Source organism: Monodelphis domestica, chromosome 1 (genome assembly GCF_027887165.1).
Source record: "Monodelphis domestica isolate mMonDom1 chromosome 1, mMonDom1.pri, whole genome shotgun sequence".
NCBI classification, from domain to species: Eukaryota; Metazoa; Chordata; class Mammalia; order Didelphimorphia; family Didelphidae; genus Monodelphis; species Monodelphis domestica.
Genome location: NC_077227.1, coordinates 670722937 through 670741470, shown reverse-complemented (window position 1 = coordinate 670741470; position 18534 = coordinate 670722937). Strand labels below are relative to the sequence as shown.

Genomic DNA, 18534 nt, shown 5'->3' with positions numbered 1-18534 from the left:
GATGAAAGCTTCCTCAGAAAAGAAGGTTAAGACAAAACTAAATCTTTAAGAAAATATAACTAGATTTTAGGTCCTTTGTCTAATCCCTATGGAGGCAACTAGGTGGAGCAATGGATAGAGGATTTGGGCTGGAAATCAGAAAGACCTGAATTCCAATTCAGCCTCAGACACTTAACTAGCTAAGTGATACGGGGCAAGTCACTTAACCCAGTTTACCTCAGTTTTCTCATCTGTAAAATGCACTGGAGAAGGAAATGACAAATCACTCCAGTATTTTTGTCAAGAAAACACCAAATAAGGTTACAAAGGGTCGGACAGGTGCCGAATGAATGAACAACAACTAATCTTTATAGCCATAATCTACCCAAGTGGGCAAATTGTTTATCAGACACATCTTTTAAGATTTAAAATCTGCTTTAAATGGAATATAGGTTTATGTTTATCTGGAAATGTTTCTACTGAAGAATGTGGGACAAGGAAACCAATACTGACAAGTAGGGAAAGAAAAATATATATTTTATAACCAAAGCCTCTGATCTTTGCCTTTATTTTCATAAATTAACAGTACTAAACCTTCTTTTCCTATTTTCCACATACAGTAGTTAACCAGTTCATTATGATCTAGTCTTCATTTCCATAAATGAAACAAACCTCTGAAGCAATTTCAATTAGACAGAATATGTCAGAAAGCCAAGAAAGGACAAGGGATAAACTTTCCTTCCTTCTTCCTTCCTTCCTTCCTTCCTTCCTTCCTTCCTTCCTTCCTTCCTTCCTTCCTTCCTTCCTTCCTTCCTTCCTTCCTTCCTTCCTTCCTTCCTTCCTTCCTTCCTTCCTTCCTTCCTTCCTTCCTTCCTTCCTTCCTTCCTTCCTTCCTTCCTTCCTTCCTCCCTTCCTTCCTTCCTTCCTCCCTTCCTTCCTTCCTTCCTCCCTTCCTTCTTTCCTTCCTTCCTTCCTTTCTATCAATTCTGTACAATTAAAGGGTAGGCAATGGGGATTAAATGACTTGCCCAGGGTCACACAGCTAAGAAATGTCTGAGGCCAGATTTTAACCCAGGACCTCCTGTCTCTAGGCCTGGCCCTCAATCCACTGAGCCACCTAGCTGTCTGATAAATTAAAGAATTCTAGGAATATAGTCAATTCAGTCAAAAATATTAGTGTATTTTCCTAATAAGCCACATTCCTATGAATGATTAAGAATTTACTAAATATTTAGAGGACATTTCTATAGTAGGAGATGCTCAGGGAAACATTGTTCTCCTGTTTTGTGATGTCAAGTTTAATTTCTCTTTACATTATTGGTTGAGGTTTAGTCTCAGGGTTTAGAAAGCAAGACAAGGTAATTTCATTTGATGGACACAATGACATAATGCAATAAAATGACAAGACCTCCTTTCCCCTCAAGCAACAGGCAGGGACACTTGCTCATTTATTTTGTGTTAATAATAATAATGAACACGTAGTGTTTTTAAATTTGTTCTTTATGAATATATCGTTGAATCTTAATTTGGAATTCTTAATTTGGAGTTCTTAATTTGGAATCTGTGACATTAAAAATTAATATTTAAAAACTATTTTAGTATATTGGTTTCCTTTCTACTTCTTTGTATCTTATTTTATGCATTTGAAACCATTATTCAGAGAAGGGGCCCATAGGCTTCACCAGACTGTTAACAACAACAAAAATTTTACAAAGGCTACCTTATATCCTCATAACTGTGAGAGGTAGGTGCTATTACTATCTCCATTTTACAGATGACAAAACTGAGGCAAACAGAAGTTAAGTGACTTTCCCAGGGAAACATAGTTAAATGTCTGAGAATTCAAACACACACCTTTCTGACTCCAAGACAGTACTGTGTTCACTGCTTAATGTTTTCATTCTTTAGGAAATGAAGATGACATTTAAAAGGCCCAATCCATAGAGGTCATGCATGATGTTAAGTGGTAGGGGTTCACATACAATCAAAAAGAGTCAACCTCTATCCTCAAGGAGCTTACATTCTATTGGGAGAAAATAACATGCAAAAGAGAGCTAAAAAGGAAAGTGGGGAGTGTGATGGTGAAGTACTAAGAATCCGAAACACAGCTAGGAGGGGAATGCAGGGTAGCTGGTGTAGGTCCTTCCCCCAAATGAGGTTCCAGGAAGAACTCATTTCATTTCCCACTAGGCTGCACCACTCTGTATTTCTCCATCACACCCCAGAAATTTCTGTAACTTGGAAGAGCATTTCAGCCCAGGAGCTCACATCTAATCAGCCGCCCCTGCCCCAGGGATCCCTCCCTCTGATTGGAAAATAGAGGGTTCCTCCCAGTACCTTTATTTAAGGAGAGCATCCAGGACAACCATCTCTTTTATTTCCCATCTAGCTGTACTTCTCTGGACTTCCTTCCTCCCTTCCTCCCTCCCTTCCTCCCTTCCTCCCTCCCTTCCTTCCTTCCTCCCTCCCTTCCTCCCTTCCTCCCTCCCTTCCTTCCTTCCTCCCTCCCTCCCTTCCTTTCTCCCTCCCTTCCTTCCTTCCTTCCTCCCTTCCTTCCTGCCTTTCTTCCTTCCTTCCTTCCTTCCTTCCTTCCTTCCTTCCTTCCTTCCTTCCTTCCTTCCTTCCTTCCTTCCTTCCTTCCTTCCTTCCTTCCTTCCTTCCTTCTTCCTTCCTTCCTTCCTTCCTTCCTTCCTTCCTTCCTTCCTTCCTCCTTTCCTTCCTTCCTTCCTTCCTTCCTTCCTTCCTTCCTTCCTTCCTTCCTTCCTTCCTTCCTTCCTTCCTTCCTTCCTTCCTTCCTTCCTTCCTTCCTTCCTTCCTTCCTTCCTTCCTTCCTTCCTTCCTTCCTTCCTTCCTTCCTTCCTTCCTTCCTTCCTTCCTTCCTTCCTTCCTTCCTTCCTTCCTTCCTTCCTTCCTTCCTTCCTTCCTTCCTTCCTTCCTTCCTTCCTTCCTTCCTCCCTCCCTCCCTCCCTCCTTCCCTCCCTTCCTCTCTCCTTCTTCATTCAGCTTCCTTTTGAATATTGCTTTCCCCAATCAGAATGTAGTTTCTTGAGGGCAGGAACTGGGATTTTTGCCTTTCTTTGTATTACCAGTGTTTATCAATGTGCCTGGCACATAGAAGGTACTTAATAAATGTTAATGGACTGGCAATAAGAAAAGAGAGCATGAGTAGAGGGATATCCTGGCATGAGAAGTCCCAGAAGCTAAGGGAAGTTCCAAGGTGAGGAGTCCAGTGAGTGATGGAGGGGATATTTTCATTGAGAGAAAGGTTGATTGTGATGTTTCATCACATGTCTCCCTTGGGTCTTCATGGGTCTTCATCAAAAGATAAATAAATTTTAATTTCATCTACAGTATTTACATGAGAGGAAAATCATATGCTTACTAGAAGAAGCTTAGTTTTCAGGCTTCTTTAGCAGCACTTTTTTGGTTGTACTCTTCCTCCCAGCATGAATTTAAACCCAGATGTATAGAAATAAGTTACCTGCCTGAAACCCACTGCCAGACACTCTTCTCTAGATCTTGAGTTCAGCTTGGCTGCTCTAGGCTGGATCTGATGACAGCTTTCATTATCACTTATCCTTCCTAATCTGACACATGTTGAGTATGTGCTCAGGTACAGCAGGAATCCAAGTACAATAGCTGCCTCAATCAGACCTTTCACTTCTATTCATTCTGCTCATTTTTTTCAGATTCACTTTCTAAATCTGCTGGGCATGCTCATTCACCACAGGTCAAGGGGTGTTTACTGAGCTCATGTCATGTAACCGTCATGGTGCTAAGTGACATAGAGATAGGAAAGATATTGGAGGATTTCTGTGCTCCATAGCTACTTACAAGGAAGGAAGGAAGGAAGGAAGGAAGGAAGGAAGGAAGGAAGGAAGGAAGGAAGGAAGGAAGGAAGGAAGGAAGGAAGGAAGGAAGGAAGGAGGGAAGGAAGGAAGGAAGGAAAAAAGGAATGAAGGAAGGAAGGAAGGAAAGGAGAAGGAAAAGAGGGAAGGAAAAGAAAGGAAAGAAGATAGAAAGAAAAAGAAAGGAAAGAAGTAGGGAAAGAAACACATATAATCAAACTTAGATTTATATGACATAGACTATGCATTCAACACTAATTTAAAGAAGGGAATGATCAATTTGGCCTGAATGGTTAGGGCAGGTTTCTTGGAAGATTAGATCTGAGTTTGGTTTTGAAGGACAAATAGGTTCTGGGTTGTAAGAAAGAAGTGGGGAGGATATTCCAAGTAGAGAAAAATAGCATGATTAATACCAAGGATCAAAAAATGAGCTTGATATAAAGGAGAGAGTTAAGTGATCTGCCTGACAAGAGTGTGGATAAGTTCAAGTAATGCAAAGATAGATGCCAGGCTAAGGAGTCTGGACAATAGAAAGGCATCAGAGAACCATTTAAAAATGATTTTATGAATAAGAGTTATATGAATAGGAGGTTACAACATTGAATAATACGTTAGAATCAAAACTTAGAATAGAAAGGAATAAGAAGAGATAATCTGGTATCTGTTTTGCCTCAAGTAAGGTAATGAGTCACCTGTATTTTGTAGATCAGGTAGCTGAAACTCCTAAAGGTTAAGGTCATCTAGAAAATTGGCATTTTAATGTCTACATTTTTATCCAGGAACTAAACTCTCTGCACCCCACTTTAAAAAGATATAAAATGAGCAATTTAGATTATATGGCCTCAAAGGTCCCTTCTAATTTGAAATCTGTGATCCTGTAACCCCTTAGGTTATTATTTTCAGTAACTGAGATGTGATGTGCTGAAAGCCTGAAATAAATTAGTTGGTGATAGCAAAGGAAGGGACAGATTTAAGAGAAAAGGCATGTCTACAGCTATTGATGCATTCATTTGTTCCTCTATTTATTTTGTATGAATTCTTGTTCACTTTAGAGCAGACACAACTGTATAGAGTACTGTATACAAGCAAGCACATGACTGATGCTTTTCATGACTTAACTCAAGGGCTCGTGGTACCTATCTCATCAGCTCCTAAAACAATAAAAGTATCATCAGCAGATATGTTCTTCACCATCCCTCCTGAATCCTACTGCTCTTCTCAATATCTTATATATCTTGTGTTAGCTCACAACTGGCTCCACCTGGCCCTTTAAGAACCTAATTAATCACTAAATATAGTCCATAAGTTGCTCTTTGCAACCCCTGCATGTATCTTCCCCCCCATCGTGTGATGCCATCTGGTGCTATAAACTCACCCTCTGCATTCCCTTTCAAAGAGCCAAATTCAATGCATTCTAAATCAAGAATGTTGTGTAATTTCATAGTTCTGGACTAAGAAAAGATTTGAATCTAATGCCTCCTTGTGGATTATTTCAGCATAACTATCACATAATATGCCATTTCTTTACTGAAATGACCTCTTCTTTTTTCCTTTATTTTAAAATTTCTTCCTCCACTCCCAGTTAAGGGAGCCAAGTAAACCCCTACTAACAACCGGTTCTTTTCCTGTCGGTATATTCGTCTAGTTTTCTTTTCCCAGTCCTATTGATATATTATAGGAAACCCAAATTTATTAAGCTTTCCTCTCTCATTCCAGTCGAGTTTATGTTTTGATACTAAAAAACAAACAAACACTCCCCTCCCTAAATTCAGGAATAAGGAAATAAAGATAGTGCCCTGATTCAATCATTTCTCTCGCCTCCACTCATATTTCTCTAACTAATTCAATCTTGAGACTTTGATCTTCAGTGGGAGCTGAACACATTAGTGCCTGAAGGTATTTCAGGGCAAAATCTCAATATGGGCAGCAAGATCTCCATTGGCTCTCAGATTCCTGCATTACTTGAACATCATGGGGTAAGGGAGTGAATATTGCCAAATGAAGTGTGTGACACTCTTCTGTGTCTTTTCCTAAAAATATGACTCTAGTTTCCTACTTTCAGTTTTACTTGGCCACTTGCTCTTGGATCATCAGCCTAGTAGGAAAGGGAAGGCAATTCTGTGATCTACTTATTCCCTACCTCATCTCTGGCACACATCATTCTCCCCTGTGGATTCAGGAAAATACTCGCAGGAAGGCTTGCTACCTGCCTAACCATTCTCTGCTCTCTTTCTTGCCTGTCATGATGACATCATTCTATACATGGGAAGGGAGATGGAGAGGAAGAAAGAGAGAAGGCAGAAGGCAGTTAAGATTCCATGAAAATGACCATAATTTCCCACATAGTGAAAATCATCTCTCAGTTTAGCTGTTGTAGTTATATATATATATATATATATATATATATATATATATATTTTTTTTTTTTAACCCTTTACCTTCTGCCTTGGTATCAATTCAAACCAGAAGAGCGTCAAAGGCTGGGCAATTGGGGTTAAGTGACTTGCGCAGAGTCACACAGGTAGGAAGTATCTGAACCCAGGTACTCCTGACTCCAGACCTGGTGCACTACCCACTGTGCTACCTAGCTGTCCCTCTAGTTATGTTTATCATGTGTAATCTATAATTCAACAGGCATTTGTTTAGTGATGATTCTTTGGCGAGAACCCAAGATACCATACAACTTTTATGTGTCTTTCCAGGTTCATCATACTCTTTGTAACCATATCTGCTCAGAACCATAGTTCACCAGCATTCCACTATTTACTTTTACAAGTTAGGTGAAGGACAAATTGAGTTCAAAGAAAAAATATTCAGTGAAATAGAAAGCAACAAATAGAGATCTCTCCCATGAATTCGGGACACCCTCTCTAATGAATACCTGCACTATTAATAGGAAGCAAAGACACACATATTAAATATATATGGCCATAGCCCATGATTAGAGTCTCATGTTTATGAGTTCAAATCTGGCCTCAGACACTTAGTAGACTTGTGACCCTGATCAAGTCACTTAACCCTCTTTGTCTTTGTTTTTTCATCTGAAAAATGGACTGAAGATGGAAATGACATATAGGGAAAATGTGTGGCCAGGGTGAATGTATGAAATAGAGTACAGAAGAGAATACTTGTGGTCCTAGCATAAATGTTGGGGGGGTCAACTTTGGCATCCACCAATAGTTTTTGGTATATTGCATTCTTCCCAGATTTGCCTTTTTGCTGATCTTACCCAGTGTTCAATATCTGTATTATGTTCAGTGTCTGCTTGTCATGTGTCTGTAATATGTAGTCTCTGCTGGATGTTACTCCTTTTGCCTTTGTGTAGCTGCTTCTTGATATTATTCCATTGGTCCCAGAGTCCTGCCAGGAAAGCTCTACTTACTTTTACTTAGAGTTAGGCTTTCTCTTGGCTTCCTGCTTAATTTCCAGTTGCTAAACTATACTTAGTCCAAAGTAATAGTTTAGAAGCTTCCCTTGCAACAAACTTCAAAAGACTGGGCTTTTGCTCCCCAGTTTCTAAAACCCATTTCTTGTTATTCCATGCAAATGAATGGGAAGGGGAAAATGTATCAAAGGTAAGTTGAGTGGATAAAGTCCTTTTCTTTTTCTTTCTTAATAGCTGTTTATAGGTGATCATAGCAAGCTGCATTATATTTACAAGGCATTGTACTTAGCTTTGGGGATATAAAGACAAAATGAACTTGTCCTTCCTGTCAAAGACTACTCATTCTACTAGGGGATTATATATATATATAATCAAACAAAGAAGGTAATATGAATAAAGTGTTAGCAACCAAGAGTGTCAGCAAAGGATTCACACAGGATATTGTACCTTAGATCAGTTGTGAAGGAAAATAAGGATTCCAAAAGGAAGACATGAGCAGGAAGTATATATTCCAGGAATGAACTATCCCAACTCCAATTCACACTGACCAGTCAGGTCTAGGAGTGCACTTAGGGTTTTAGGAATATCACTGGAGGATAAAAGGAGTAGATTTTTTAATACTATATCTTGAGAGCTCCAACAGATATGTTCCTTATCACAATTATCAGTCAATATAATTCAGCCAGTCATATTCAATTAATTTTTTTTTAATCCTTACTTTCTGTCTTAGAATCAATACTAAGAATTGGTTTCAAGGCAGAAAAGTGGTAAGGGCTAGGCAACTGGGGTTAAGTGACTTGACTAGGATCACACAGTGAGGAAGTGCCTCAGGCCAATTTTGAATTCAGGACCTCTTGTCTCCAGGCCTGGCTAACTATCTACTGAGCCACCTAGCTATGCCTCAATTAGTTTTTATAAAGAGTGATTTACTAAAGTGATATGGTAAGAGAAGTTAGTATAAAACCTCTCCCCACTCCCCACTAACAAATTTGCGACAGCTTCACACAGGTACATATAAAGTCAAGAGAAACAGAGTTCAAGCTTGGAGAGCACATGTCAAAAAGGAATAATTTATAACTCTTGGGAATCTTTTTGCTCAGATGATGTCCATAAAGGCAGGTATGGGTGAAGAGATCTGAGGCTCTTTCTTTTCATGGGTTTAGCTGGAATGCATTTTCCTCATCACTTGCTTGAATTTCTGGTTTATATTTTCTTGATATTTTGTAGGCTCATAAGAAGTGACCTTAGTCAATCTAAATATTCTTTTTGTTTATTCAGTTGATTAACTCCGGCTGATCAAGGACTCTTCCCAATATTAGTCTAGACCTATGTCTGACTTGTTCCATAGAGTAGTATTCTCACCTCATTAAGCTATTAGAACTTCACATATTGGCATTTTAAATGGTTGGGGTAACTTGATTGATGTGCTCAACCAATCCCCTCTCTTACACTGATATATGTACTTATCACCTCGAGTAGAAAATAAACCCCTTACCAGAGATTGCTTCATTCATTATATTTCTATCCTCAACACTTAAAACAGTATCTGGCATAAGTGTCTTGGAGCTTGATTGATTGATCTTTGAGGCAATAAGGAGACATGGAAAGTTTTTGAACAGGAGTAAAATGATTCAGTCAACTATGCAGTGTGTCCAAATCCAAAATAAGAAGTATTTATTGTTTCAAATATTGCAAGGAAAATGCCCTAAGCAAAGGCACATAACTCCTTGTCTCTTCTTCCCTCTTCTTTACAAATGGTTATTTGCAACATCTGTACTAAACTGCTACGATCTGTTCATGTCAAATGAACAATCTCTTTGTACAAAGACATAGTATAGCAATGTCAGCAATCAAATCTTTGAGCACATTTAAAGTAGCCTAAGGACATTTGTCTGTGGAGTTCTCATACTGATGAAATCACAGGCCCTCAGAGAAGAAATTTGTCTTTCTATACCAGCAATAATGAATGGATTGAAAGAGGCCAGATTATGTACTGAAAAGAGTATCTGTTGCTAGGAAGGGTAAGTGTCTGGGCAAGATAGGAAGAGTGAAGGAGAGAAAGAGAGAAAGGGAGGGAGATAGATAGATAGAGACAGACAGGTAGACAGAGAGACAGAGAAACAGAGACAGAGACAGAGAGACAGAGGAGAAGATGAAGAGGAAGAAGATGATGATGAAGAAGGAGGAGGAGTAGGAGGAGAACGAGGGAGAAAAGGAGAAGAAAGAGAAGAAGAAAATTCCATGCCTTTGCCCAGGCTGTTCCCAAGACCTGGCATACTTTAATCAACTTTACCTCTTAAAACCTCAAGCTGACTTCAAGGCTCAGCTCAAGTGCTGCCCCTTATTTAGGAGTCCTTTTTTTCCTTGATTCTCCCATTGTTCTCCTCTCCACCCACCACCATTACTTTGTCTATATTGTGTATTTACAAGTTGTCTTCCTCTACCACAGTAGAGTAAAAGCATCCAATGGCAAGGATATTTAATTTCTGTCTTCATAGCCCCAGTGCTTAGTATGGTGCCTGGTATTTTGTTTCTATTCAGTGACTCTCCATAACCCAATTTGAGGGTTTCTTGGCAGAGATTTGTAATTTCCTTCTCTAGCTCATTTTACAGATGTCATGAAACTGAGGCAAACAGAGGTAAATGATTCATCAAGTCACAGAGCTTGTAAATGTCTAAGGACAGATTTGAACTCATAAAGTTAAGTCTTCCTGACTCGAGGCTGGGTACTCTATCCACTGGGCCACCTAGCTGTTTTGCCTGGTACTTAGCTGATGTTTGATAATGGCTTATTGTATTGAATCAAAATAAAAGTTTGTGGAATTGGGAGCCTAGGCTTCTTGCCCCGTATATAAATCCAGTGCATCAATCTCCAATATGACCTCCTTTTAGAAATTACTATGGTCCTTTGAATAGAATGGTCACATAGACTTCATTCAAAGAGTTTGTGAAGTATGGCCAAATTTGGGATGAACATGATTAGAAGTTGAGTACAGAATATCACAATTCAGTTATATAGTGTATATCCCTATATATAACCTAGGACCCAAGGTCTTGTGTCCCCATGGACCTCTCTCAAGGGTGCCTGGGCATAATTTATACACAATTTTCTTCACTAAGATAATTTGTGACTTACTGGTCAGTCATTTTTTCAATCCTGTCTGACTCTTTGTGATCACATTTGGGGTTTTCATGGCAAAGACACTGGAGTGGTTTGCTATTTCCTTTTCCAGCTCATTTTACAGATGAGGAAATGGAGGCAAACAGGATTAAGTGATTTGTTCAGGGTCCCGCAGTGTGTAAGTGTATAAAGGCAGTTTTGAACTCAGGAAGAAGTGTCTTCCTGTTTTCACAGCACTCTATTCACTGTGCCATCTAACTGCTCAATTTCCTTCTCCTGTGAAATGGGGTCAGCCTAATTCCCAAAATTGTCATAAGGATTTAATGAAATCAGAAAGTGAAAAACATGTTATCTCAAAACAGAATATTATTACAAGTTACTTCTTACTTATTTCACGTTGGCATTGGATTCCTTTTTTTTTTTTTGCTAGCCCTAGCTAGTCAATTCTCAATTCTATTCATGTAATTTTCCTGTAGCCCCTTTTAAGTTTCAGGCTGATTTCATGTGATCATGCAGTATTCTCCTGACCCATCTCCTCTGTAGATTCCTTAGATAATGATGGAAACTCAATTTAATATACAGGTACAGAAACATGGAAGAATCTGAGCAGAGGGACCCATCCGTTAGGGAGGAAAATCAACAGATGACTGATAAGTCTCTCCCCACCCCTTTATTCAGCACATTTTATGAATCCATCATTCCTTCTCACATGACCCCTTTAGTAAACTGGCTATTAAAACACATTTCTTATTTTCTTCAAGGTATTGCCCAGAGATGCACAGCTATCAAGTATCACTTTTCTCAGCCAATCCGCTTGCGAAACATTCCCTTTAATTTAACCAAGACAATCCAGCAAGACGAGTGGCACCTGCTTCGTAAGTATCCACCACAAGGAAGATATCTGAGACAGAAGCAGAAACTTCCTGTGCGAGACTTTGTTTCTCACTTCCTGCGTGACACTTTGTTTTCCCCTGAGCTCTGGGCTGGAGTCCGTCTAGAAACAACCCCAGGGTCGGTGTTGGTAGTAAGAGACAGTGCAGTGTATCTCTACCCTTGGGATCCAATCACACCTAGTGAGAAGCTGACGAAACTAATTCAGTGCAAAGAGGATTTGACTTGTTTACCCAGTAGAGCCTGTATGTGTACATGTACATTTATATAGCTACCTGCTTGCCCCTAAGTGCAAGGTAATGTCTGGTCCCATTGCTGGGGTTTTGTTTTTGTTTCTTTAGTTTTTATAAAGCTAGTTTGAGGCACCGAATGAGAAGAAATAGCAGCCCAAGTCTAAGCTAGTAGTTACTCATGTTTTTGTTCTGTTTATACACTCTAGACAATCATCTTGACTCTTTGTACATCTGCTATAATGTCCCCGTGAATATTATGTTGGTAATTTTCTGGAGAGGAGCTGTAGGTTCCTGCAGGTCTCTAAGGCAGCAATTATCTTTTTCCTCATCAGCAAAACACATTAGAACACCTGAAATAATCTCATCACATTTAGGAAGCCAAATGAGGTTGAAAAACCTCCATGATGACAGTTAACAAGTGGCAGCAGTAGTTTAGAAAATGTTTATAGCAAACAGAGGATTTAATGCAATTTGCTACTGGGATATGTCATCTTTGTGGTTGTTAGTCGTCTGGAAACACTTATTAAGCTCCTACTATGGGCCAGCACTGTACTAAGCCCTGGTGATGCAAAAGGAAGGAAAGGCTATTGTAAGAAAACAAGTTGTGTGTAAATTCTGAATCAGAACAGTGGTAAGGAGCAGCTTTGTGTTTTCGGTGGGCTGCACTCACCCAGATAGAAATATTAAGTTGTGCATTCATATATATTGTATCTAAAATCCGTAATCATTAGAAATTTGGAGTCATCAGAATGAAATGTGATCTTCTTTGTAGTGGTAAGATTTCCTAAAAATGCCTTCTGATAGCTGAATTTTAATCATCCTTCCTCAGCAAATCAAAGGTGAATATTGTTTTTTAAACCTTTACCTTCTATCTTAGAATTGATGCTAAGTATTGGTTAATAAAAGTTGCTTAATAATACGTAATAATAATAATACATTGGCTCACAATAATTTATTATATTATATAATAATAAAAAATAAGAATTCCAAAGCAGGAGCGCCTAATAAAGTCTGGGCAAATGAAGTTAAGTAACTTGCCTAGGTCACACAGCTAAGTGTCTGAGGCCAAATTTGATCCCAGAACCTCCTGTCTCTCAGATTGGTGCTCTACCTACTGTGTCACTTAGCTGCCTACTTTATTGGAAGTGGTTTCCAAGAAAAAAAAGATTTTATTAAATCTCTATCCTTAAAGGTTGTCTTTCCTGTTAGTGTTGGTGATCTTTACAGTAGAGATTGCTGCTTTTGTATTAGCAACCCTGATGTGAGAGGCAACAGGGCATAGTAAGCAAATAGAAGAATCAGCCTCTGAATTGGGAAAACCTGGGTTCAAGCCTGCCTCTGATTCTTACTGGCTGTTTGACCTTGAGGAAGTCACTTAACCTTTTACTGTCTCCAGACAGCTCTCTAAGGATATGAGGTGCAAAATGGAATTTACTCTCTGGGAGTTCCTGCACTAATTAAATCACATGTTTGGGTTGAAGCAAAATAAGACCAACATATATCCAAAATGGACTTTGTCTGTTCCTCTATTCTTAAAGGTCATAACAAATTACATTAATCACCTGAACCACAGGGAAATGAGAAAGAGATGGGACAATATTGGTCATACTTATAAGATGCCCGGGGGAATGGTGTGTATTCTGGACTGACTGAAATTTTAAAGCTATCTGCACTATCTCTTAATTATCATGCTCCTTCAGGCCCTTGCTGCCTTTTTTCACTTTCTGCAGAAATATTTGCTCATAGTTCATTTAGGGATGCTGTAAATCAGGAATAGGAACTCTTTCCTTGAAAAAGGAAGGGTGATAATATGAACTACATTAGAAATTTGATTCAAGAGAAGGGAGGGGGAGGATTTGACTCAAAATTTTTTTAAAAAGGTCAAAAATTATTTTTATATGTAATTGAGGTGGGGGAATAAAATATTATAATAAAAAAATTTTTTTAAAGAAATTTGATTTCCATTTACCTACTTCTCCATTTCATCATCTACATAGTATCTTTGGGTTACCCTCTAAAGGATTGCCATGCACTATATTTGTAGTTAAAGTTTGGGCAAATGTGTCCCATTCCTGTTGTTTTTCCTTGAACCAGGATTGTAAGCCACAGTCTTTGACCAGCAGTATATGGGGAGCTTATCTGTGCTGGGGCTGGGCTCCATATTGGATGATCTTATTTTTGTTTCCAGTGTGACCTATCAGGCTTGACATTTGAGAACACAATGAGAGCTTGGTATTTGGGAGTAGTGCTAACTTTAGGTTTCATAAGGAAGGCCATTTGTCATGGATCCTGGATTTTAATGGAGCTCCACAGATCCACCTCCCACCTGGACTTTGCTTGGCTCTCTTCTATTGCCATGATTATTGGCAGGCACAAAGGGGCAGGTACACATTTCAGGTTAACCTGTTCTTCCTTGAAGCCCAGCTTTCCATGGGATTCCTTTTCTGTCTTGGCTTAAAATGGCATAGGTTGTGTAGAGAATAAGTAGGTATCCCCACCATTTTCTCCCTTGAATTACTCAGAACCAGAGTTCCCCAGTTTGCCCTTGCCCTAGTGCCTATCCATTCCAAAGTCACCCTCTAAGAACCCCTAGTGGTATAACCCTCTTCAATAGCCATACTAAAATCTATCGTGTTTCATTTCCCATGGTCCACAGTTATATTAAAAACTCTTTTCTACCTCTCTTTTGGCACCAGACTTACGAAGAATCACAGCAGGCTTCCTGGGAATGGCTGCAGCCGTGCTTCTCTGTGGTTGCATCGTAGCTACTGTCAGTTTCTTTTGGGAGGAAAGTCTGACCCAGCATGTGGCAGGACTACTTTTCCTTATGACAGGTATGGTCCTATCTCCCTTCCCCATGAAAGGTGAACCTCATGCTTTTCTTGACCCCTCCCACAGTCACTGTCTGAGCAATGACCTTCGTTTTGGTATTTCTCAGTTATGGTGGTTGGATTAAAAGATTCTCATCATTTCAGTGAGGGAGCACATCCAGAAGAAAACAAAAAGGCCAGAAAATAATCTGTATTCTTTTCCCTTTTGATTGGAGTGGTCATTTTGACCAGATGTCTAGAAGATGCTGCTAAACATGTCTTGGATATAGGTATTTGGATCATTCTGGTCCATTCCCACAGAGGATAACCTAACGCAATCCTGGACTTTTACAAATATGTGTAAAAAAAAAACAACAAAAAACAAATACGTGCCTTTGGTTATAGGTAGAGGCTGTAGCTAGAGTTATAGAGTCACCCTCATTTATGAAAAATCCATTCAAAGCCCATATCCAACTGATTGTGAGTTATTAGCATCATCATTCTGTATGTAGAATAATGTATTTTGGGGTTCAAATAATTAATAATTCTTTACTTTGGGTTAATACTTTTCAGCCATTAAGAGCTTCACATACATTATTTCATTAGATCTTTAACACAAGCCTGTGTGCTAGGTAAGGAAGATTTCATCTTTTAGTTTTAGATGAGGGAACAAAAGCTTGGCACAATTAAGTGTCTTACTTGGCAGTTAGCCGAGCCTGAACTTGAAACCAGTTCTTTGGATTTAAAACTCTGTCCATTGTACTCTGATTACCTTTTATTATAGCACACAGTTGTTATGTGGTGATAAAGTTATACTTGAATACAGAGAATACTATTGAGATATAGAGTTAACCTTCAGCTATCTGCGTTTGTGTAAAGGAGAATTAGAATCAATAATACCACATGATAGAGTCTCCTTGGGGATTTTTTTCCCCACTGACATAGCAGTATATGAGTTTTGAGATTAGATCAGATAGGCAAAGAGCATGGAGTTCATTGCTGTAATGAGCATAAAGCTCCTCTCAGTAAATTCTGACTTATTTTGGATCCCTCTGGATTTGAAGTGACCTCTTTTTGGTTCCTCGTCATATTACAGGGAAGACAAATTAATTTTCTTTGGCTAATCCAAGGAAGGCAGTTTGGCATGAAAGGAGAAGAAGGGTCTGGCTGCCTCAACTACTCCTACACTCCCAATTCTTCCCCAATTGTTCAATTTCCCATATGGGGGGAAAATCATCATCATCTGAGCCAGCTTCTGCCATGGCAAAGTGGTCAAAATGGTCTGGCCTGACATTAGTGAAGAACAGTGTGCTTTCCTTCACAGCCTGAAGGTTAATGGTTGATGCTTTAATGAAAGACTTTTGGTGAATGGCCCAATTAATAGTTCCATAAAATATATCCAACATCAGCATTTAATTACATTTGCCCCAGACATGTAATCATTTAGCATACGCTTGTTTCAACTTCCCTAGAGTTCCGTTATTTAAGCTGCTCCTACTGTGGTGTGTGTGTGTGTGTGTGTGTGTGTGTGTGTGTGTGTGTGTGTGTGTGTGTGTGTACACATTTTTTTCCTCCAAACAAAGCCAAGGAATAAAATTTCTCACCTGGTTTGTATTGGGCTACAGAATCTGTAGGTCACTTAATAACAAGTCTTTAGTTGTTAAGGAGTAACCTAAAGCCTTTCTTAGCTGAAAGCTGCTTGGTCACCCCTGGCTGCCCCAAGCCAGTAGATAATCCACTGTGGAGTTGTTCCAGGACTGGGTGGCTGATATAATCACAGCTAACACAGTGGTGTCTCTTCCATCATGGGTTTGGCACTCCACCCAATGGAGCGCTTAGTTACCCTTCATAACCATCATCTCTGCTCCTGTCTGTACCTTCCCCCTGGAGGCAGGGGCTCTATAGCACTGGGGAGTTCATGTGAAAACTGTTATCTTGCACAGAAACAGCTTAACTAGCTTCACAAGGGAAGGAGGAGAATGGTAGCTAGCAGGGAGAGTTTCAGCATGTAGTCTCCATGTCCACAATGCACTTGGAGAGAAGGGATGATATCTACCAACCAATCAACGGCCTCTCAGACCTTCAGGGCTTTGACTTTATCTCTCATTTGAGACAAAGAGCCAGTATGTACCCCTGAAAGATTGTCCTATTAGCCATAGGACAGGATAAGTAAGATGCAGGGATTTTCTAAATTACCTAATAAGGAGGGTGAGATGAAGTTGGGAGGAAGGAAACAGGAAAATCAGCCCTAATGGTATCATTCCAGCATGATCTGGAAGTAAGATCTGGCCTGTCCCAGCTTTTTTTGGTTTATTTTGTTTTTATTTTCCAGATCAGTGCTGAGATACAGTGATAACTAAGGAGGAAGTGTAAGAAAGAGTCTTCTAGATTCCAGGGTTTGGGGGATGAGAATTTGGATTATGAAAACTGTTAAGCATACTCCCAGGACATTCATTTCAAACTGATTTTTTGAGGGCATTTGGAAGCCTTGGTAACCCAGAGCCAGAGGGATTCTGTGCTACTGGGGCTCTTAATTGTAATTAATAATAATAATAGAAAGAAAATTTCAGTTCCCTCATCTATGAAATGGGAATAATAACACTTACATCACAGAGTTATTGTGAGGATCAAATGATTGTAAACCTTAAAATACTATATAAATGCTAGCTATTATTATATTCAATTGTCCTCTTATGTGGATTAGGGTTCCAGAGCTGAAAGAGATCATCTAATTCATCTAACCAGGCCCACCATTAAAAAAAAAAATCCTTACCTTCCTTCTTAGAATTAATACTGTGTGCTGGTTAGTAAGGGCTAGACAATGGAGGTTAAGTGACTTGCCCAGGGTCACACAGCTAGGAATTGACTGAGGCCAGATTTGAACCCAGGATCTCTGATTTGTAAGCCTGATTCTCAATCCACTGAACTGCTAAGCTGTCCCCCTTAAGCCCTCTCATTTTAAAAAAATGAAGAAACACTTCTAGGGAGGATGTGACTTGTATAAAATGCAGAAGCAGTTTCAAGAAGCAAGATTTTGAACCCAGGACATTTGACTAGAACCATCCCTTTCTCTGGTTTAATGGACCATCCTCCCTATATTCATTAACAAAAAACAAAAAAAAAGAGGGGACCTGAAATCTTTTTAAATGAAGCCCCTATATGTGATTGTCAGGGAGTGGACAAACAAGATCAGAGAAATTATGGCACTGGCAGCTGCCACCCACTATAGTACATTTAAAATAAATCTTTTAATGTAGATCATGAATGAATAATCTAAAACATTTGGCAGCAATAAAATCAGCCAAAGCACCATAGAAACCAGCAATCTTGACTATCTCAGCAGAAAGTAGAGCAGGCTGATTGAGTTTTAAAGAAAAGTTAGTTGGAAATTTAGCAGATGTGTAGTTAAGCTTCAGCCTAGGCCATTAGTATCTTTCGCTTTCAAGGAAAGCTCCTACTCTGCTTAAAATTTGAATTTCTTAACACCTGGGCCAGTAATAGTAGAAGAAACCCCCAGAACCTTTTTATTTTCAGTTCTTTTGGAGTTATCAATAGTCATTTTCATTTTGATCATTCTCTTCCTCCTCTCATCAGAATTCAGACTTTGCCCCTGGAGCTCTGGGCTCTGACAGGTGAGTTTTCATCTTCTCTTCCCTGGATCCAGCCCATTGCTGCTTTCCAGTTCTCTTTAGATTGACAGTTCATTTCCATATCAGGCCACCTGCTCTCTAGCAACCTTCCTCACCCCCCCCCCCCATTGGAGCTCAGAGTCTGCCTCCGTGGACCCTGGTCTCTGAGAGCTGAGCTTTCATTTTATTGGTCTGGGAGCCAGGTACCACACTCCTTCCTCGGGCATTTTCAGACTATGATGCAGTACGTAAACAAAACTGTATACCTTCTTCTAGAAGCCCTTTACATGTTATTTCCACCCCTACCCCCCCATCAAAGTCTATAAACTCCTTGAAGGCAGGGACTGTTTAGTTTATTGTGTTTGTATTCCCAGAACTTAGCAGAGTGCCTGGTTTATAGCAAGAACCTATTAAAATGCTGATTCATTCATTCATTCATTCATTCATTCATTCATTCATTCATTTGTTTCAGTACAGAGCTTTGCAAACCCAACAGAGCTATATAGGTCATTGTTCTTCCAAGTGTTGAACCCTCCTCTTCTTTCATTCCTTTGGTCACCCATCTTATCCCAGGTGAGGTTTCCCTCATTGTCTGACTGGATCCTTTCTGCCTCGGTCCCACTTTCAAAACTTAACTT

The 18534-nt window shown here is 39.5% G+C and overlaps 1 protein-coding gene across 1 annotated transcript in view; it reads left to right on the top strand.

Annotated features, from left to right (window-relative positions):
* Window positions 1-18534, top strand: part of TMEM178A (transmembrane protein 178A) — an 88349-nt gene that overhangs the window by 60232 nt on the left and 9583 nt on the right. Inside the window, exons 3-4 of the mRNA XM_007476994.3 lie at window positions 11095-11208; window positions 14154-14291. Of these exons, the coding sequence (XP_007477056.1) occupies window positions 11095-11208; window positions 14154-14291 (252 nt within the window). The remainder of the gene's footprint in view (window positions 1-11094; window positions 11209-14153; window positions 14292-18534) is intronic.